Source organism: Lolium perenne, chromosome 2 (genome assembly GCF_019359855.2).
Source record: "Lolium perenne isolate Kyuss_39 chromosome 2, Kyuss_2.0, whole genome shotgun sequence".
NCBI classification, from domain to species: Eukaryota; Viridiplantae; Streptophyta; class Magnoliopsida; order Poales; family Poaceae; genus Lolium; species Lolium perenne.
Window position 1 is genome coordinate 322,323,122 of NC_067245.2, and position 22,028 is coordinate 322,345,149.

General features: G+C 49.0%; 1 protein-coding gene, 1 long non-coding RNA gene and 1 pseudogene across 2 annotated transcripts; 2 read left to right on the forward strand and 1 right to left on the reverse strand.

The window, feature by feature from the left end:
* The first annotated feature begins 3,964 nt into the window (after positions 1–3,964).
* On the forward strand, positions 3,965–9,022 carry LOC127337090 (uncharacterized; annotated as a pseudogene).
* Positions 9,023–11,974: 2,952 nt separating this feature from the next.
* Positions 11,975–14,670, reverse strand: LOC127337091 (phosphomannomutase). Its single transcript, XM_051363969.1, has 10 exons — positions 14,364–14,670; positions 14,179–14,245; positions 14,013–14,089; positions 13,875–13,910; positions 13,738–13,793; positions 13,557–13,656; positions 13,355–13,450; positions 13,189–13,278; positions 12,961–13,012; positions 11,975–12,246 (listed from the first exon to the last, which is right to left on the reverse strand). The coding sequence occupies exons 1-10, from the start codon at positions 14,481–14,483 to the stop codon at positions 12,191–12,193; spliced, it is 750 nt and encodes a 249-aa protein (XP_051219929.1). The 5' UTR covers positions 14,484–14,670; the 3' UTR covers positions 11,975–12,190.
* Positions 14,671–20,044: 5,374 nt separating this feature from the next.
* LOC127330859 (uncharacterized) lies at positions 20,045–21,573 on the forward strand. The gene is made up of 4 exons (XR_007869448.1): positions 20,045–20,267; positions 20,369–20,467; positions 20,586–20,736; positions 21,140–21,573. It is a non-coding gene; the product is annotated as an uncharacterized lncRNA (long non-coding RNA).
* Positions 21,574–22,028: the final 455 nt, after the last annotated feature.

Here is a 22,028-nt window from a genome sequence, read left to right on the forward strand (position 1 = left end):
TTTCCTCTTGTATCTATCGACATGAAGGACATGTCGAGGTTTTGGACCAAGTGCTCTCTTTCTGCTTCGGGTATATGTTGCAACCTTGATCTTGCTCTGTTCCGCGCCTCCCTGTGGCTATCACCCGAAGTTCTAGATTATCGACTTAGATCTGTCCTCCTCCTGCTAGATGCAGAAGCTGCCTCCTTTCTTCTGTTTAACTCAGCTGTCTGTTTTTCCAATTCTCTTGCAGCTCGTGCGAGTCTATATTGATATGCTTGCAATTCCTCTGGTGTGGCTGTGGTGGCCATTGGTTCTAAACCGTTCATAGCTCTCGCGGCTCTATCCCACGCTGCTTGCGAAAGCTGAACTCTGTCTCGCGGCTGCGGCCCGACGTATTTATTGCCCAGGCATTGTCGCAGATTGGAGGGATCGACGTATGGATTTCCCAGATCGTCGAAAGCCTCAGATGTTTCCTCTTGATCTTTAATGGCATAAATCTGATGATACTTTGTACTCAGATCTATGTTGGGTTTGGTGACATCATCGTTGAGATTGATGAAGACCTTGCCCACTGTGATAGATTTGTCGATGAAGTCGTAAATGTTGACATCGCTTGAGCCATCGCTTATATATGAGTCCGCAGATGACTCAAACGACATGTCGTTGAAGATCTTGGCGAGTTTCTCTCTTGCTCTGGTGCTGACGTAGCGTGTCGACGAAGTTTCTTCTTCTCCTGCCTCGGTTGACGATGTATAGCTTGAAAAATCGGAATCGACCGCCGACGATCCCGACGAAATCGGAATTTCGACACGATACGATCCTTACTTCTCGACGCGAAAGTGAAAACTTCCGAACGTAATCTCCATGGGCTCCGCCAGATACGCATATGCATCCAAACGGGAGGGTGGGTGAGGAACAAAATCGACAGGACCAGCAGCGATCTGTTTACCTCGATCCATTGCGTTGCTTGCGGTTGACGATGTCGAAGATCTTGAACGTGCCATCGAGATCAGATCCTTACGCCTCTAGTTCCCACAGACGGCGCCAATTGACAAGGTATCAACTTGTCAATGCCTATGGATTGTAGGCTAGGGTTTAGTTGGAAGTAGAGGGCAAGTAGATCTCGAAGGTTTCAGCCGAAAAGTACTCGACGATTATGAGAACTAGGGTTTGTAACAATGATTCGATGATCTCTTCGTCCCTCGACTCCCCCTTTATATAGGAGGCGGAGCCGAGGGTTTCGTTTTGTACAAGTTACAGAGTCCGGGACGGTTTCTAACTCATCCCGCCAGATTACAAATAACACTTCCTATTACAACTCTAACTTTCCTTAATATATCTTAGGCTCCCGAATCTTCTTATTCTTCGGGTAGTGGGCCTTCAGTAAACCCCGGGTACTATCTTCGGCAGGCCCATTTGGGATGCCTATGTCACCCCCCCCCCCCCCCCGCACGTGTGACGGGAAGACAAGTCAGCACGTGTAGAGTCAGAGACAGGCTCAACAGGCATATACGTGCCTATTCGTGGACTCCGAGGGGCAACAACAATTTTAGGATAAATTGTGAAAGTCATGACTCGAACTCGAGACGCTGGGCTCTGATACCATGTTAAGCTTAATGCACTAGCCAACGCAACCAAAGGTCCGAACTGATGAAAAGTGCTAGACAATCTACTTACACACTTCAACAATCATAAGCCTTAAAAGCATGGGTTTTGGAGAGAGAAAGAAATACATAGTGTCCTATTTATGGTGTCACTCTTCTCTTTTTTCTCTGACTAAAATTGTATTTTCTATTTGAGATACAAAATTAACCATGCTGCTTGTGGTAACTTATTTAAATGGAGTAGCTAGCTAGCTAGTTGTGTATGCTACCATTAGGGCATCTCCAACGGGCCAACGTATTTCGGACGTCCAAAATGTCCGGTTGTGTCCGTTTGCGTCGGTCCGCGGACGCCATACGACCCAGGACGACCATTTTTGTCGAGGGTATCCCCAGCGGTGCATACGTATTTTTTTAGCGGAGACAACGTCAAGGTCGTTAATGGCTATTTAACGTCTCGACGAGGCCTGCCGCCGGCGATTACCGGGTCCCGCGCGACGATGGTCGTTTCCACGCTTGCCCAACACATTGGCGCATTTTGCTGATGTTTCGCGCGCGCGGGAACGACCTGCGCGACAACACCGTTTCCCGCCCCGCCGTGGGTACATATGGTGGACACCGGAGGGGGTGACGGGCACACCTCAAGCTAAACCCTAGCATCCATCCATGGTCGAGCACAACCTTAGGTGGGATCAGGTTGTTGAGATGTGCCGCCTAGCCTACCCGAAGGAGGACGACCAACTACTCGCCAACGTGTTTCAGGCCGAGCAGCTGGACCTGGAGCTAGCTAGCTAGTTGTGTATGCTACCATTAGGGCATCTCCAACGGGCTGACGCATTTCAGACATCCAAAATGTCCGGTTGTGTCTGTTTGCGTCGGCCCGCAGACTCCATACGGCCCAGGACGACCATTTGCGTCGGGGGTATCCCCAGCGGTGCAGACGCATTTTTTAGCGGAGACAGCGTCAAGGTCGTTAATGGCGGTTTAATGTCCCGTCGAGGCCTGCCGCCGGCGATTACCGGTTCCCATGCGACGACGGTCGTTCCCGCGCTTGCCCAACACATTGGCGCGTTTCGCCGACGTTTCGCGCGCACGGGAAATGGCCTGCGCGGCAACGCCGTTTCCCGCCCCATCGTGGGTATATATGGTGGACACCGCCGGGGGTGACGGGCACACCTCAAGCTAAACCCTAGCATCCATCCATGGCCGAGCACAACCTTAGGTGGGATCAGGTTGTTGAGATGTGCCGCCTAGCCAACCCGGAGGAGGACGACCAGCTACTCGCCGACGCGTTTTAGGCCGAGCAGCTGGACCTGGAGGCGGCGGAGGCGGAGGTTGCTGAGGCGAAGGCGGCAGAGCGCGCGCAAGGGCGTGAGCACCTCGCGGCGGCCAGGGCGAAAATCGCCGACGCCAGGGCCGAGCTTGCCGGGGCTAGGGCGTCGCTCGTGGAGGCACATGCGGCGATGGCGGCGCCTCTTATGCCGAGGGCCCCACCCGCGAACGCCGCCGATGACTACGTACCCAGTCGCTTCGAGTGCGCCAGCGACCAACGGGTTCTGCTCGCCTCCTTCGAGAACCTAGCTGGGGACGCACTGCGCCGTTAGGCTTGGGCAGCGGAGGAGGAAGCCCACAGTTATGCGGTCGCCATGGCTAGGGTTACATGTGCTCTGATCTGGGTTCACTCGGACGGATGGGCCCTTCTCCCGCGCGGGTTGAGTAAGAGAATCGGGAGCTGGAGGACGCCATCGCCGCCAGGGACGATGCAGTGGCGGCGGCTAGGGATAGGGCCGCGGCGTTGCAGGCGGTGGAGTCGAAGGTGGCCCAGGCCAAGGCGGCGGCCAAGAGAGTCATGTGGGACTCCGCTCTGGCCAAGGCCCTCGAACGCCGCAGGCGGCAGGACGAGGTGTCCGATCGCCGGCGTACGCGGTGCAAGGAGTGCGTGAAGCGCTCGCGCTTCGACGACGGTGTCAGCCCCTCTGGCGATCAGTAGTAGGCAGCGTGACTGCGAGTAACCCCGATCGTGGTAGGCCCTGCGACGACGAGTAGGTATGACCATTGTAGTTTTAGGTGAACTCGACTAACCATCTCTGTAAAGATGATTCTTTTGACCAATCAATTATAATGAAGAAATATTTTGGTTACCGAGTTATTATCGAGCGGGCGTCCAGCGTCCGACGAGACGCCATACCATTGTAATGAAGTTAGTCGTGCTCAGGAGCAGATAAGGACAAGCAGAGCGAAAAAGCAACAAAAATCTCCCGTCCACTTTTGCTCGGACGCCCCTGGCACAACCACAAATTCCGTTTGCCATGCTTCGAGGAGCACGCCGCCCATCCAGGGACCTCAGCGCAAACTTCCTCCCCACCCTGCTCACTCCTCCTCCGCCCTGCCCTGCTCTCCTCACACTGTTCGTGCACACGCAGCGGGACACAGAGAGAGAGAGCGAGCGGCGGAACCACCCACCACCTATCAAAGATCGAACACACCTCCACCTCCGGCGCCACCTCCTCCTCCTGCGGGAGACTGCTGCTCGCTCTCAGTCCATCCCTCCCTCCCCCACACCTCAATCGCATTGCGTTTGCGGAAGAAAACCCTCCCCTGCTCCGTCGCGCCGCCCCATCGATCACGCCGCTCCGACCCGCCTCAGCCTCCGGCTCCGGTGCCGGACGAGGTACCAGTATTTCCCTCACTATCTCTTCTTTCCCTCTCTCTCTCTCTCGAGATAGTTGGTGCTTCTCCAGCAGCATTGTTCCTGGGGTTTTCTCTTCACCGCGCCGGCAACGGCCGGCGCCGCGGAGTGAGCAACAATCGGGTGCTTTTCTTCTCCATCTGCGTCCGGTCGATCCTCGCCCTCTTCCCCTCCTCTCCTGCCAACCGGCGACGCGGCACTAGTACGGAAGGCATGGGGTTTTCTGCTCGAGCGCATCCCGTCCCGCTCCCGTCCCGTCATGCGCGCTCACCGATCCTCCCAATTTTAGGGCTTTCTTGTGGGTTCCGCGCCAGGGGATTTGCTTCCTACGCGAGGGAGCACAGATTTTGCGGTTTTTATTAGCACTGCTGATTGAAAGCATTCATCTGAAGAAGAAAGTACAGGACGGTTGCTGTGGGAATTTCGGAATGTAGGGGCCATCTGGTATGCATGGATTGTTCCTGGCGCTCGAAAAAACTGCACCTTTCGCGAGTCCTGCTGGGGCAACGGGCTAGTAAAGTACTAGGATGGATGCACTACTACCTTTTGATATGCACTAGCACCCGGCCTCTGGTGAAAGCTGTTAAGCTTCATGCACTAGCCACTTGAACCAAAAGTCCGAACTGATGGAAAGGGCTAGGCAATCCACATATACACTTCACAACACCCCCACTCGCGTGTGACGGGAGAAGAGAAAGTCAACACGTGAAAGAAGAAGAGCACACCGAAACAGCGGTGGCTATAGAGGGGGGCAACAGCAATTTTTAGGCTTAATTGCGAAAACCATGTGAAAGCCAGGATTTGAACTTGAGACCAGGGCTCTGATACCATGTTAAGCTTCATGCACTAGCCACTTGAACCAAAAGTCCGAACTGATGGAAAGGGCTAGGCAATCCACATATACACTTCACAACAAAAGCAATCATCTGAAGAAGAAGAATGCACAGGTCGAAATAGGACGGTTGCTGTGTGAATTTCGGAATGTAGGGGCCATCTGATATGCATGGTCTACCGCTCAACAAAAACTGCAGACTTGATGACTTCTGTTGCGGCCTTTTGATCTGGAGCCTGCAGGTAGCGCCTTCTGAAACCACAAGGAGGACTGCCTGCCTGGTGTTGGTTTGCTCTACATTTTCCGTGGTCTCTTGCGGCTCGCGGCACACGGCACCGATCGCTTACTTGTGTGTGTGTGTTCCTCTTCATTTTGCGACTATCAAACTGTGTAACTTGGTATGGGTCAAGCGGTCATCACTTATTAGCCTACGCCGCCAGCACATTTGCGCGGCTCGGATGCGGATTCATAGTGGCCAATGCATTCTGCGACTTACGCTAGATTTTAAGGGGGCGCATTTCTCTCTTTATTTTTACAAAGTGCCGGTGATGTATGTTGGATGCTCATTGGATGCTTCTGTTAACAACATAAAATTGGATACTTGTGTTAACAGCTGATGATGCCATATCCTGTATTGCTTTGCTAAATAACCTTCTCCTCCGTGAACCAGCTGCTGCCACAAGAATGGGGTGCAAAGGCGACCTGGTTGAACACGAAGAAGGCAGTGAAGAAGAAGAGGAGCCGTTTGAGCGTGTGTTCTATGATGATGATGATGACAATGCCAATGGTGACGAGTTAGAAACACAACCTGTGGATCCTTGTGATGATTATCCTTTACCAGAAGAGGAGGAGGAGGAGGAGGAGGAGGAGGCTAGTGGAGAGGAACCTTGCGATGACGCCGCTCCACCTGATGCTCACGATGCCAGTGATGAGGAACCTTTTTATTCTGATGAGGAAGAAGACTGTCGCGAGGAGGACTTGTTTCATGCTGAGCCTCTAACCGATCCGGTGCGCAATTCTCGCAGCACTTGCAGGAAGCAGCTCCATGAAGTGGAGCCAAACTATGATCAGCTGGAAAATGAGCAGGAACCTTTTAGCAAGCGATTCAGTGATGTGCAGGCTGTCAGGAAGGAACAGAATAAGCAAGAGGCCCTAAAACAGGTGCTGAAAAAAGGCGGCAGTAATGAGCACAAGGTGTTACCAGTGACTGATGAAATAGAAGTGAAGCCGTTCAAGAAACGACTCTCTGTCAGGTTTGCTACTGATGTGTCTTGTTACACATACAATACTGAAAGTTTTGGTGCTGCCAAGTTGGAGAAAAGGAAAGCTCAGTTTGATGACCTGGACAGCCAATTGTGTAAAAAGCAGGAACACATGCTCTCTTTGCCTCAGGACGGTGGCAAGCTGAAAGAGGTGGATGACACTAACCTGTATGTGGGTAACCTGCCAGCTACTATGTCTTCCCACAAGCTCCTCGAGTTATTTTTTCCTTTTGGACGAGTCGTTCAATATAAAGTTGTGGACGACTGTTTCACTGGTATAAGCCAGGGATATGGCTTTGTGAAGTATGCTGAACCTGATAGTGCCGCTTCCGCTATTAGACGCATGAATGGGCGCCTGGTTGATGGGAAAACATTAGAGGTTAGAGCAGCTGGCGTTCCACCGTCAGTGCCCAATTCATCTAGGCACTCAAAGGAAATTGACACGAGTGACTTGTATATCTGCAACCTCCCCTTATCCATGGACGAGCTAAAGCTACTCGAGCATTTTCTACCTTTCGGGAAAGTAACTGGTATAAAGGTACCCAGAGATCACGCTACAGGCTTAAGCAAAGGATATGGCTTTGTGAAGTACTCTGATTCTCATCAAGCAGCTAAGGCCATCACCCATTTGAATGGAGTTCTGGTTGAGGGTAGAAAGATGGAGGTTCGAGTGGCCGTCAGGCCTTCAACACTGTCAAGTTCAGCCGTGGGATCACTGACCAATACCAGAACCATCAAGGAAATCGACATGGCCAATCTATATGTCTGCAACATTCATGCATCTATTGACACAAATAATCTGGTTGAACTTTTCTTGCCATTTGGTAAGATCACCCATGCGAGAGTAGCAGCAGATCAGGGAACCTTTTCAGGTAAGCGATATGGCTTCGTCAGATTTGCCGATCCTCAGTGTGCTGCCCAGGCTATTGCAGCGATGAATGGCGCACTGATTGAAGGGGAGGCATTAACTGTCAGAGTCGCAGGCCTTTCATCATCAGAATCCAGCTCAGCTGTAGTACAAGGCTCTCCTCTAGAAATCAACAAATCTAGACTGTACGTCACAAACCTTCCACGGTCCATGAACGCCGATAAGCTGGTTAGCCTTTTCGTGCCCTTTGGTCAGATCAGCAAAGTCGTGATAAATGTGGAGTATAGCCTTGTGTATTACACAGATGTAGCCTCAGCGATCACAGCTGCCAAAAATATGGATGGGTACCTGATTGATGGAAAGAGCCTAGCAGTCAGGAGATCAGACTCCTTTTGTCCAGCTCCAAGCAATGCAGCAGCAGCAGACCATGCTTTATCAGACTCAGCTGGCAAGCCCATGAAAGAAATCGATATGGCCAATCTGTTTGTTGGAAGCATCCCACCAACGCTAACTGCAGATCAGTTTCTCGAGCTTTTCCGACCATTTGGACAAGTTGTGCAAGCTAGGATGTTTCAACATAAAGGGTATGGCATCATTAGGTATGACAATTCTTCGTCTGCTGCTGCTGCAATTGATCATATTGATGGTTACCAAATTGGAGGAAGTGCCCTGGTTGTAAGAGTAGCGGGCCTTCCTAATCCTAAGGACTCCAGTGCCGCAACAAATTCTCTAGCACCACTGCAGATGCCTGGCTATGAGCAGAAACAAGTTGACATGACCAACCTGTACGTGTGCCATCTACCGCTTTATGTCACCACCGAGAAGCTGATCGAAATATTCCTGCCATGCGGCCAAATTAGTCAAGCAAAGGTAGTTGTTGATCGATACACTGGTGTGAGCAAGGGATTCGGATTTGTCAGATTTGCTGATACTTACGGTGCTGCTGTGGCGCTTACTCACATGAACGGTTACCCATTAGAGGGGCACATCTTGGAAGTTAGAATAGCCGGTGTCCATGCGAGTGCTATGACCGGCTACATGACATATCTCTACTCCCAGTTGACATATCCTGACACCTCAACGATGGCGGTTGGACTACCAACATCGTACTGGCCGTATTACTGTGCTGAATCAGCATACGCTACCACCTCAGCCGAGAATCAGGGGCCTGCAACTGATGCTTCTTCTCAAGCCTCTCAGCAGGAAGGGTTGCCTGAATCTATGTCAGTCAGTTCAGTCACCGAAAAAGATTGTTCTTCTGTGTCAAGCCATGCCACTGACCCTTCTCAGCCACGGTCTTCAGCAGGTTGGGCTGGTCCGCCTGGCTTCGAGCCCCATTCTCAGCCAGAGTCTTCAGTACGATGGGCTGGTCCCCCTGGCTTCGAGCCCCAGGCCGACGCAAGAAAGACCTTGGCACTGTCATGAATCCTTCCCAGCCTTGCTCCAAGGTTCAGTTGTCAGAAGGTGGCCAGAAAAGGGTCCGGTTGTCTAGCGACATGATCTGCTTCAGGACACTATGGTGTAGGGAACCCTCATCTTTAGATGCTTTTGGTGGAAGATCACGCTTCAGTAAATCTGATATTGCTTATGAAAAAAAGACCAAGTTCTAGCATCATTTGGTCATGTTAAGTACTTAACTAGCAGAATTGGGTAGTTGAGCTGGCTGGTAAAACAATGTCAGTGTAATTGTAATATAACCTCCGTATGGCAACTTTGCACGGTTATTTATGATGCCAACTGATGACTGCCACTTCAGTTAAGACTTAAGATGATTAAGGTTCCATGCTATCTTGATGTCTCTGCGTTTCTTGCTGGTGTGCACTATTCTAAAATGTTAGCTAGCTGTTTATTATGTTAACAATCGTTTTTGTTCAATTTCATAAAAAGGGATAGCATCAGTTCAGTTTACTGATAAGATGATAAATGCTTGGTTAGCTTTGCTGGTGATCTCAGTGATCAGTGTACAAAATTATCTCATTAATTTTTTTATTGAACTTTAATTGTGTTTACTCCTAAGATGGTAAATGCTTGGTTAACTTTGTTGGTTTTGCGCTGGTCATTTCAGTGATCAGTGTATGAAATTATCTCATTAATTTGTTTACTGATTATGATTATTTTTCAGAATTGGGGTTTGATTTCTTAAAAATATGTGTTTGTAATGTTTGAATAGTTAAAGCAAGTCAATTCTCATGGCAGCCTTGCAGCCTTTCCTGTCTAACATTTTTTTTGAGAATTCGGCAGGTGAGCTGCACGATATATTAATAGAAGAAGATTTGGCTTAGTTAATAGGGAAACCGGGCCCAAAAACCATACAGAGTGGCCGAGTTTATGAGGAAAACCGGCCCAAAAACCGCACAAATATCGGAGCCTTATCGCCCACACGATACCAGACTACCGACGACCAAACACACACCACCAAACCCGGAGCCGCTGCTCCGACGTCCCCTGCTCGGAGGCGAGCCGCAACGCCGCACGGCATGGACGTCTTGTAGCCCAAACTACCAAGGCGACCACCCGCAGACCACGAACGCCACGCCAAAAGATCCGGGGCCGCCGCCCCGACAAGCCAGCCACACCGACCGTCCCGTCGTGTAGGCCGGGCCGACGAGCTCACTACCCACGTAGCACCAACACGCCACCCATGCCTTGCAAGACCATGACCACACCCCATGGAGTCATCGTTGCAAGACCTTCCGAGGCCGCCGCCTCGACGTACGTCAACCGTCCGGGGCCGCCGCCCCGGCATCCACCACCCCCGACAACAAGGCAACCATGCACAACTGACACACATCTACCGCACCACGAGAAACACGAACTCCAAAAGCGGCGCCTTCAGGAAGGTAACGGCACAGTGTGTCGCCGCCGCTCGCTCCGAGGAGCAGAGGTTTTCACCCGGAGAACGCATCGACTCGCGACAACAGGAGACCAAGCTCCCCGATGAAGCCCTCAACAGGGAAACGGTACCCAGGGGCACCGCCAACATCGGCACCAAAGGTGCGAAGCTTTCGCCTGGAGCGTAAACGCTGTCGTCAGGCCCAAGAAGGCCCTGGCCGTAGGCGTGGCCAGCCGAGCAGGGGGCCTTGTTGCCGTCCACCAAACGCTCAACACTCGCCTGAGTAGCGCAACCGAGCAGACCACGCGCGCTAGCGCCAACGAGGCACTAGGCGGCCACAGGGAAGCCGTGCAGCGCCACGTCAGCGAACCGCAACCACCACAAGCCAGATAGAAGCCACGCCATGGCCGGACGGGGCGAGAAGCAGGACGGACGGCGAGCTGCGAAGAGCAGCGAAGGCCGAAGCCACCCCGCAAACCCGCCGGCATGGCCGACGCGCAGGGGCACCGACGCGAGGAGCGACCGGAGGTGCGCCGCGGCATGGACGACGGCAAACCACACCAAGGCAAGGGCGACGCGGGCAGGAACGTCTCCACCAGGGCGCGCAACAGCAGTAGCGCGGGAGGCCCGGGGACGACGGCAGGACAGGGCGCACAGGCCGCGGCCCTCCAGGCCCAGATCGAGCCCAAACGGGCCCAGATCGGGCCCTCCCTGCCAGACCGCGCCAAGGCTGGGCGTCGACGGCGGCGAGCTGCAAGGGCAGCAGGGGGCCGCGAGGCACGACGCCGCAGCCGAGGGGCGCAGGAGGGCGGAGGACGGCGGCGACCTCCGGGGTCCAAAGATGGCGTCCTCCCTCCGGGACGGCCGTGCGAGAGCCCGAGAGGCATAGGACCTCGCCGCCCCCTTCCTCGGCGGCGGACGGCTTAGCCGCCGGCGGCCTCGGGAGGCGACGAGGGGGCGGGCAGGGGGCAAGGGAGGCGGCGGCGGCGGGCTGGGGTTGGGCTCCCCCGTCGCCTGGAGGAGGCGACCGAGGGGAGCGAGGGAATTCCTGTCTAACATTGACACATAGAACCAGGCACCTAATCCTGATGACTTCACAAACGAAGGAAAGAAAGGATTGACACAGAGGGCTACAGCCCAACATGTGTCAGAAGATACTTTGGCAAGATACAAAGCATCTACAGTAGTTGTTTGAGGCTGTTAACGTGTGTATATAAATTGCCATCATTGCCCAGACAAGCAAGAACTTCTGTGATAGTGAAAAGCATATCTCGATCTCACGGCACGCTCGGCACAGCTGTCAGCCGATAGTTTGAACGTACACACGAGTAAAAGAAACTACTGCATGTCCATTGACAAGCTATGTATGCATAGAGCATCAGAACTCAGAAGCAGCCAGCGCAATGAAGTGAACAGACATGCACCCCTGAGCCCCTGAGCTTCGGGTTGCTCAAACAACTGTTGTTTATTCATAACTCTATTCTGTAAAGTGATTTAGAGTCTGTTGGTCATTGCTATCTTCGTATAATCAATTTCATTAGCTTCTTTGCACTAACTTTTCTGTGTTGGCCATGTTTTTTTTATCTGTTAAATAACAGTTCAGTTTTGTGCCGAAAAAGTGAAGCTTCAGTTCAGTTTATCACAACATGATAAATGGATGACTTTTGGTGGTTACAAGAATCTCACTGCTCTGTTAAGTCATTATTCATTCACTACAAGAACAGGTTATGTTTAGAAATTATGCTGCAACTCTACATTATTCGACTGAGTTTCAAATACCTTTCCTTTCAGGCGTGAATGTTTGCCATGCCTCTTCGGTGTTGTCATTCCAGCACTTCCAAGTTTCACAGCCATGTAAACGCACACACAATGTCGAACAGGAAAGATTCGTCACCAACAACACTATATGGCACAGTAAAACTAGGCATCTCATATATTTGTGCCAAATGTGTAGATACAAAATCTGCTATTTTTTAATGCAGACAAGTACATCTGTTTACAGCAACAATGGTGATAAGTTACTCCCAACAGGGCAGGATAGCAAAAAATGTATTGAAAGGGAAATCTATGGAGCAATTATTTTGCGTGAAGTATATAAAATAAATGGTACAATTATCAGACAATCACTTTGACAAGAAGATAGATCTGCATTGCTGCACTGTGTCATCCGGGCTGGTAACTGCACATATAAATGATTAGTCAGCATCAAAGCCAGATAAAAAGCATGTGTTGAACTCGGATAAGAAACTGAACCAAACACCAGCTTTAATATCACTACCAAGTAACAAAGTAATGCTTAGCAACTAAATAACAATGGGATACAATATTTCTTCTAAAGAAGTGTTGATGCCCTATGGTTTATTCAATACTACACTCAAGAAATGGCATATGCAGTTGTCCGGAACAAAACTTGATTAGTTCCAGACTCAAGTTTGCTGATCCAGATGATTAAAGAGTAGAATGGCATGCAACTAATGAACTAATATGATGATGAAAAGGTAGTTTCTGACAGCCAAAATACAGCTCAGTCGTCAAAATCCGGAGAAGTTGCATGTTAATGACAAGACCCTCATGCTTGAGCAGGGGCGAACATCAAATATCACCATGCCAAATATGAAACTAATTATTTTGTGTGCTATTTGCATGCTCTACATAGTATAGAAAATTCAGTTTCATATATAAAAGTAACAATCTATACAGTTGTACAAATCTGTTCTTTCTGTCTCTTATGTTTATTCTCGAGCCATTTAAAAAATATCCCCTTAAGCTATGGCCTTTCTTATCATGTAAAATTGCTCACAGGGGGGATGCCCACAGCTTAATTCAAATCAAATAAATCTTCTTGATTTCATAAGCATGAGAGTATTTAGCTTTCAACACACAACCAGCATACCTGTATGACCAACTGTTCTGTCAGATTCAAATATCTCATGGTCATTGCCACCCTGTTACATAGAAAAAACGAAATGAAGCACAAGCCAGACAAAATGCTACATAAAGGATATTTTATGGTTAAGTTCGTAGTCATCAAATGGGATGGCCAATGGCTTGAAATTTTTGTTGAACATCATATTATGTGCAACTGTGCATAAGGATAAAAAAGGAAAGAAGGTTATTTTACCTTGTAGGTTTTGTCCCCAAAGAAATGGATTTCTTGAAATTCTTCAAGATATCTCAAGCAGTAGGTTTTGTCCCAGCCTTTTGGGAATACCTGAATGTAGTGATATGCAGTAGTGAATACCAGGCTGAGTATTTCCAGCAGATACTTACGAGTTTGCAACACTTACATCAAAACTAATCTGCCCTCCAATGGAAAATGTGAGGTTCAAGTGGCCAAACTTCTCACGAAGCACCGTGACCATTTTAGGCCGAACGTTATGCACCTAAACAAAATGGACCGGATTAGTTCCATGCTTTTCCAACAGTATCTTTATCCTTCCTGATTAGAACGAAATAAATCACTGTCTTCCTTTGTAAACTGTTCCATACCTTATCATACTTCTCAAAGTCATCGCGTTCCTCCTGACTGCAGTTCCTCCCGATAGGCGACACATTGATCATCCCGCTCCTGAACTCTATGAATGTACCCCTGCACAAACATTCACTCGGTCAGCAAAGAGCTACCGCCGGCCGGCGTGGTCGGAATTCCCGGACAGGATTCTGCACTGACCTTTTAATCGGGATATCCAAGTCTGCGATGTAATGCAGCGTGAAGTTAATGAATTCCTGCAGCGAACACATATCGTCATTATCAAGCCTCTTTTTGAAAAATGTTTGAACTTGTCAGGGAGGACAGAGCAGGCTCACCTTAAGCTGATCATCCCCAAGGTACGTCTTCAGACTCTGCGGAGCGGAAAACATGAGGCAAAGCTCAGCCGTAGATCTTGTTTAGTAAAACTCGGCGTGCAAGCTCACGCTGGAAAGCAGTGTGCGTGGAGGCTTTACCTGCGTCCCGATGAGCTCGCCGTTCTTGTGCGCGACGAGGCCATTCTCGGAGAAGACGTAGTCGTAATCGGTGATGACTGCGGAAGAGAAAATTAAACGAACGAGGTCCGTGAGCAATGCGGTACGGATTACAGGGATCTGAGCAAACTCTGCTGCTGTCTAGTACCTGATTTGCCGAGCTGCTCGGAGATCTTGACCAGATCGGATCCGCCCACCACGCCCACGGTCACGTTCTGCTCTCCCCCAAAGAAAAAAGAAACAAGAACCACACACAGCAGTACAGTGAGTGATCTCTAGCAACGTGAATGAGAGAACCAACAGTAGGAACGGGAGGGTGTCGGTCGGGCTCACCTCGCGCAGCTGCTTCATGAACTCGAGCATCTCCGGCGTGACCTCCTTGCGCGGCGCGGTAAGGGTGCCGTCGACGTCGAAGAGCGCGAGCACCCCGCCGTTCTTCCTTGCCGCCGCCATCGCTATCCTCCTGCTGCTGCTGCCGACGAGAAGAGACGGCCGGACGCTCCTCCTCGCGGCCGCGGGATGATATAGCAGCGCTGCCGGGATGGCGGCGAGGAGGAAGCGTAGGCTGGAGAAAGTCAGCTTCGCGGCGCGGATCTAGATGCACTTCTTTCTTTTCCTCGGGATTGAATTGAAGGAGACGACGCCGACGACGATGACGCGGCGTGTCGACGACCGCGCGCCACGTCGCTGGGGTTTGGATCCGTGAGGCTGGTGAGTGGGCCCTGGCGCGAGCTGGCTCCCGTGACGTGGCTTGAGTGGTGGGAACCACTTGCAGCCAATCAAGAGTACGCCTCCCCCAAAGAAAGACGTATACCTCTTTTACAGCACGTTTTACAATTAGATGCGATCGCCCGCGGGTTCCAAAATCTAATGGTATTAATGGCCCGCATTAATTTCCATTAATCATACGGCAAAGGGATCAATGGACACGGAGGGGGAAGGTGGGGGCGAGAGAGAGATCGGCTGAGAGTGAAAGAGAGACCGACTGGTCGGAAGAGCGTGAGGGAGAAGGAGAGAGCCCGAGAGAGAAAGAAAGAGAGGGGGAAGTGAAGGAGCAACCGAGGAAAGAGAGAGGAGGGGAAGGGGGGATCGTAGAAGTCCAGATCCATCCATGGTGACGTTCGACGAAGACGAGCAACGGGGGGAGAAGTTGGACTCGACAGATGAGCCAATCTCGGAGGAGATCAATAAGCAGGATGGGATTCCTGAAAGCCTCATCCTAGAGGCTCGTCTCCGCAATGATAAGATCACAACTATGGTATGTGTTGTTTCCTACTCATTCTGCCATGTATTCCGGTCGGACATGGGATGTGTTTCGTATAGTGGTAAGAGGCTCTCATTTCCCCCCAACCCCCTCTCGTCTCGCTACAGTACTTGCGATTTTCCCCCTCCTCGCCGGGTCGCTCCTTCCTCCTCTCCGCCGGAATAGCCGGCCGGAGATGGAGAGGAGAAGGTGCCGGAGTATATATTAGTAGTATTAGGTTTAGACTTTGGTCCTTTGTGGCATTTGGCGTTGATGCCGGGAGGGAGGTGCCAGATCTTGGCGGCCAGATCTGGTGCTGCCTCGTCCTCTTTCTCTGCTTCCTGGAGCTCCGGTGGTCGGAGTTGGACGGGAGGTGGTGGAGGGAGATGGAAATCTCCATAAATAAGGCGGCTTTTACGCGGATTCGGTGGAGAGCGATGCACAGGCACGCTTCTTCTTCTCGTTCGTCATGGTGACGAGTGGGAAGGGGAACTTCTGCCTGCTGCCTCGTCTAGGCCACCACATCTGCAGCAGGGGAGCAGGTTTGCTTCTCGCCGGAGGTCTATCACGGCGCCGCTGTCGCCGTACTCCTTGGTCGTAGGGCAGCCCCTCCAACCGGAGAGCCTCTGTGCTCTCGTCTCAGGAGCTCTTCAGCAGAGGACTCAAGCCGACGGCCTCCACTGCCCTGCCTCTGCATCTCATGGTCGAAAGGCGACCCTCCTCATCCTCTACTTCCCAGAGACCAAGAAGTCCGAGGGGAAGATCTACCGCTCTCACCACGATGCCGGACCAAGTGGTTCGTCCCCGGCGCCGGTGTCTGTTCTGTGGCGGAGCAACTCGATGGCGACTTCAACCAGCTGCGGTGCGGAGCTAGGAGGACCCGATTGCTTTTTTCCTATTCTTTCTAGGGTCTGTTCTGTAAAAGCTAGGTCCTTATCCAGAATATCCCCGATCTGTAGGGGTTTTTCTGTAAAATGTAATCACCGCTTCGTCAATATAAGCAGCTCCTAGGGTCTTCGGACCCTACCCCTGTTCAAAAAAAGAAGAGAGAAGACGCATGTTGTGAGTTATTTGATGTGAGCAAGCTATAGAATATATTTGGTAGTAACTGGTTGAATTGTGATTGTGAGGGTAAATGTCTCATATACCCATAACACTTAGTGATTAACTATAAGTAGACAATCCCCCGCGCGTTGTTCTGGGATGTTTGGTAGAAAAAATGGTTAAATGTGTCAATTCTTTTGCGGTTTGCATCATCTAGATATATCCATTGTATAGTGTCTATAGAAGATTGTATTTTTCATATGAAACGGTAAATAAAGGACAAATTTGACACATGAGATGGATATTAATGCTCAAGGTACAGACAACACATTAGTGTGTCAATACTTTTTTATGGAGTGATGCAAAGCACTAAGTAGAAACCGTCGTGGGAGGTGGTGGTCACTGAAATGAAGTTGCATGCCATAGGAAAGTTGAAAATAAAATAAACTAAGCATTAGAAGTGAGGAGAAAATAAATAGTTACTATAATATGTGAGGACCAATTCTAGTTGTAATGTTCAGCAGCTAGACTCTCCGCCTTAAGTTAATTTCATCGGAGCCTTCATACGAAATGCTCTAATATGGTTGGTGAATCCTTTAGTCTTCAAGATTATAATATTCACCCTTCATAATACGCCATGGAATTCCATTTTGTTGGTTGTTGTAGAACGTAAACTAATGTGTAAGCCTTAGTTTACCTTATAGTTAAACTTTATGTAGTACCTGTAATACGGGACAATGAACAAAGCACTAAAAATCATCTTTCAGTGTAAGTGTGTCTTCCCTATTTGTTGTCTGGCGAGGTTTATAGCTTATAAGAGCATCTCCACCGGTAGCCCCCAAATAGGCGCCGGCACTTCGTTTGGGGGGCGCCGGCACTGCATCCTTCATTTGGGGAAGCTGTTCCACATCGGCGCCCCAAAACGGCGGCCCCAATAGATGTTTTGAATTAAAATCATAAATAAATTGATAGAAAATTGAATAAGAAACATTTTATTCCACAAACTAATACATAATTTGAAACGTGGTTTACATGAAGATATAGTTTGGAACATGGTTTTCCACAAACTAATACATAGTTTGAACCATGGTTGACATAAATATAAAACATTGCAAAAAAAACTAAACCTAACTAGGCCGGTCATCGCAGGTTTCGTGTGTTCGCTGCCAAGAAAGAACACTCGAGGCCACACCCAGTCATCCAAACTGAAAAATCTAGCTGGCGAGGGTGCCTTTGTTGGTTCTTTCGAGGAAGAACATCCAAAAATAAGCGAGCCGATATTCGCTGCGAAGAAACAACACTCGCCAGTCGTCGTCCTCCTCGGCGCTGTCGACGTGGTAGTTCCGGCGGCAACGCGTCTCGTCGAAGACCTTGACGCTCATGTCCCTGTCGCCAAAGTAGGAGAACACGAGCACGGAGCCGGCTTGAAGGCTGTGGTGGCGCGCGAACTTCTCCCAGTCGATGTGGAGGTACATCTTGCCGCGCGCGTCGTAGATCACGTCCACGATCCACCGGTGGTAGCCGCACGAATCCTCCCGCAGATGCAGCATGCCCGGGCGGTCGTCGCCGGCGACGAAGTCGGCGAAGGTGTCCGGCAGCCTCTGGATGCCGCGTGGGTCGCCCTTGAGGACGAGGAGGAACTCGAACAGCACGGGCCCCTCCTCGTCCATCTCCGACGATGAAGACGACGACGTCGCAGGCGATGGCGTGCGTGCACCTCTGCCGCGGCCACGGCCACGACCTTGGCCTCGACCAGACATGGCATCATCTTTTCAGATGGTGGCGGCTAGGGTTGGGGGGCGGTGGTGCTCATTAATGGCGGCACAAAGAGCAAGGCGCGCGCGACGGGACGGAAACTGCACCGCCGCTGCGCCCCAATAACTCCCGTCGCGAGGTAGGCGACGGTTATGTTAAAATTGAATGAGCCGCTGACGCGTTGGCCCCGCCACTCCCCGATGGCGTCGAATTTTCGGGTGTGTGGCTGACAGGCGGCTCCCACGCCCAAAAATTTCAGCCTCGCGAGGCGCCGGAGCGCCCGATTCTCGCCCTTGGCGAAGGGGCCGGCACGGGGTTGCCAACGATTCTATTGGACTCCAAAATTGGCCGGCGCCTTATGGGGCGCGCCGGTGCGAACCCATTTTCGCTCCCGGCCCCCAAATTGCTATCGGAACCGCTATCGGGGGTACCGGTGGAGATGCTCTAAGCAGGGAAAGTTAGAGCTAAAGCCCAACCAAACAAAGCCCTAGATTGATCTAGATTTGGAAGTGTGACATACTCTAACACACCCTCCTTTCTTGCATGCATGGTAGTATTACACATGTCCTATGTCGATCTTGGTGTTCACGTTGGAGGCAGAGTTCATGAAGCGCGTGGTGAAGGGCAGGGAGACGTGCATGGACAAGAGTACGCTACAGGTGAGTGATGATTTATTTTAACCATATTAACATGATATTTGTGGGTGGTGATGATATCAAAGATGTGAATGGAGATTCTGGTTTCTATGAAGGGAAAGTACAACTGGATTCCAGAGGGTTGGGCGATGGAGATAAGGGTTGGACGGGAGGGAAAGAAAAGTAAAATATTCAAGGTACATAAATTAAAATCTCCACTTATAATATATATAATGTATAATACTGGTGCGAGTAATTTAAGTTTGGATCATGTAACATGGCATATGAATATGTGATTCACTTCTGAAATATTATAGAAGAGTTTTTATTTTTGACCCATGTATTGAACGTCTATGTTGCACTTTGAGCCAGACCCTTTTTCTTAGCCCATTTTGACCTAGTTACTAGTTGCCCACGGTACTAGTAACGTTGTCAAGGGGCCATACGTATCCACCTCGCATGTCACCTTGGAAATACCTGACTCAAAAGTGTGAGATTTTCTTAGGCATGATTTATCAGATTCTTGGAATTTTGAGACTCCAAAATGCTTTATAGTGCAGTCTAGATTTTTTGTACAGTATCTGCAGGGTGTGTGTGCAAAATCAAACTCTCTAAACTTTTTTTTTCTACATTTCTTATATCTTTTTTTCATACAACCGCATTTGATACCCCAGGTTATAGAAATAACTAAATACATAGGCAATAAAAAACATAATAATTGTTGCATATTATCATCCTCCCAGTTAGCAAGGGAGACCAGTAGCTCCTTCTCACAATTAAAAAAATCTTCAAGTTAATTCATCGAACTAGCTAATCTTCAATATCCATAAATTTGCCATCCCAATGCTCACTCGCCATCATCAAATAATTAACATACTCAAGACATTTGTGATGAATTCATCATACAAAAGAAGAAGAAAAAACTCTCCAGGAAATATGTCCAACACGCAATTGGTGTTGACCTTCATACTCGTGGGAGAGATTGGGATCACCATGGTAGGGTGCAGGAGATGCTCGCGGCAGAAGTGGCTCGGGAAGACGAGGGGAAACACGTGACCACTAGGCTTGAGCCTGGCGGCAACATGAGGCTCCAGGAACTTGTCTCGGGACTCAGATGAGTCTGCTAGACATGCTTTTTTGCACCCAAACTGTTAAAAACAGAGTTTTACAATTATAACATTTTCATAAGTCTGCAAGATTTCTCTAAGAGCTAGTGCAAACCAAAATATACTAGTTTACTTTTCATTTTAGTAACTGTCAACATTGCATGGATATAAAATGGATAATAGAGGTTTTCACCTTGGTAAAAAAAAATTATTGGAACGAGAACCAAGTAACTAACCTTGAACACACTTGCAGATCTTTCTTCATAAATCTTCTGGAATGCGACTTTTATCTACAGAAGACGTATCGGTCTTTGAAGGAATAGTAGGAGAGACAAAGATTCCAAGAACACGATTATCAATTGATGATGTATTGATATTTCAAGAAGTAGTAAAAGAAAGGAAGGCCTCAAGAGGCACTGCACACACAGTGTGTGACACAAGCTCTCAAGATAATGTATATCTCTACATGGCACTACATACTTCTAACATTTAAAGAACATTGCACCTCTCAATGATTTGATATTCGAAGAACTAACATTTTGCCTTATGTAATAGATAATTGCGCGCCTGGACTTTTACACATCGCGTCTGTCAGCTGGGTGGGTGAAAGAGACAACTTTCAAAAAATGTAGCCAAGGAGTAAGAAAAGACAGGGTATAATATATGATATTGACCCCTCTTTTGTTGAAGTATAAGAAACATACTATTATTCTTATTCATTTATTCTTCGTTGGTTTCAGTTTTCTAATCATCAATTTTTTTGGTTCTACAGTACTTTACCGATCCTATTAGTCATCTCGTATTTCGTACAAAGAAGTCCGCACATCAACACTTTTGGACCCAAAAAAATCATAAGGATGGTACTTGGCCGACACGAAGTGTTACGAAGAAGTACTTTTCCGATAAGTGCAAAGACTTGCTTGGTAAATATCCTTGTTCTCGGTACTTTTCGTTTAATGTTTCAAACTATTGAGTAGGGATGTTATCACTAGAAGGTTATGTATTGATTCCTTTTATTGCTTTCTATGTCCTTCGAAAAAAGAATGATGATCTTTCATAAAGTTAGGAGTTTAGGTGCGATCCAACACCTAAGCTCTTAATTCACCCTTTTAAGATGCCATTGATTTGGTAAACTTCATGTCAAAATTCAATCCCACACACCAACTAAGAAATACGGAATCTACTTGGATTATACAAAGTCACACGTGCATTTTGCTTTGCCTAGAATCTTTGAAACATGAAACAAACCGTTTTCATTTTCCAATGCATTTTTTCTAAGATAACATGTTAATGTGTTTTCCTTTCCATCCTATTGAGTTTTTTTAGATAAAAAGGGATTCGATCATCAATATGAGCCACAAGGAGAGAGGCCCGAAACTTCGGGTACTAGCTAGAGGCAACGAGGTAATGACATCCTCGCAAGCTAGGATGCTACTAGCAAGCAATCGAGGCCAAGAAGAATATCGAGAAATATATAGAGGAAACCAAAGTATTTAATGGCGGTATAGTTTTTCCTGAGCAAAACAAAATACCGTCATTGTGAAGCTATTCGGTTTTTTCCATCTTGTGTTCTGAACTTGATATGGTGGTTTTGTTGAGAAACTTATACTGATGGGATGGTGTTAGGAGGCTTTGGTCCCATAGTCCGACTCTATGCATGGAGTCCAAAACATCTTCTGTTTTCGCCAAATTTTTTTACTGTACTGTTGTCGGATTCTACTGTTCCTGCTATGTGAGATGGAGTAATCGAGTTTTCAAAATGTTGCAATGAACTACTTAATTAGTACCGATGTGTATTTTTACCCAATTTTGAAATGTAATAGTCAACATGGCATACACGACCCATCTTCGCTGCTGCTTTTGGCTAGTAGACTGCAACAACGAACATCACACCACATCAAGGAGATCAAACTACCAATCAAAAGCAGTTCCCCATTTGTTGCAATCATAATGTGACAGAGCTAGAGACCGACGAACAAACTTTGTTGTGGGTATACTTCATGGGTGTACCATCGACAGTGCTTAGATCCGGCAAGCCCGGGTGGCCCACAGATGGTGATGAGGCATGTGGCCCATCGGGCGGCCCAGTTGCTGTTGATCATGAAGGAAGAAGTCCGGCCCAGGATCAGTAAGCCGGATCCGTACCGACGTTAAGAGTAACCCGGATCCGCGGAGGCCCATGAGGAACCTGGATCCAGTACGACGTATATGGAAG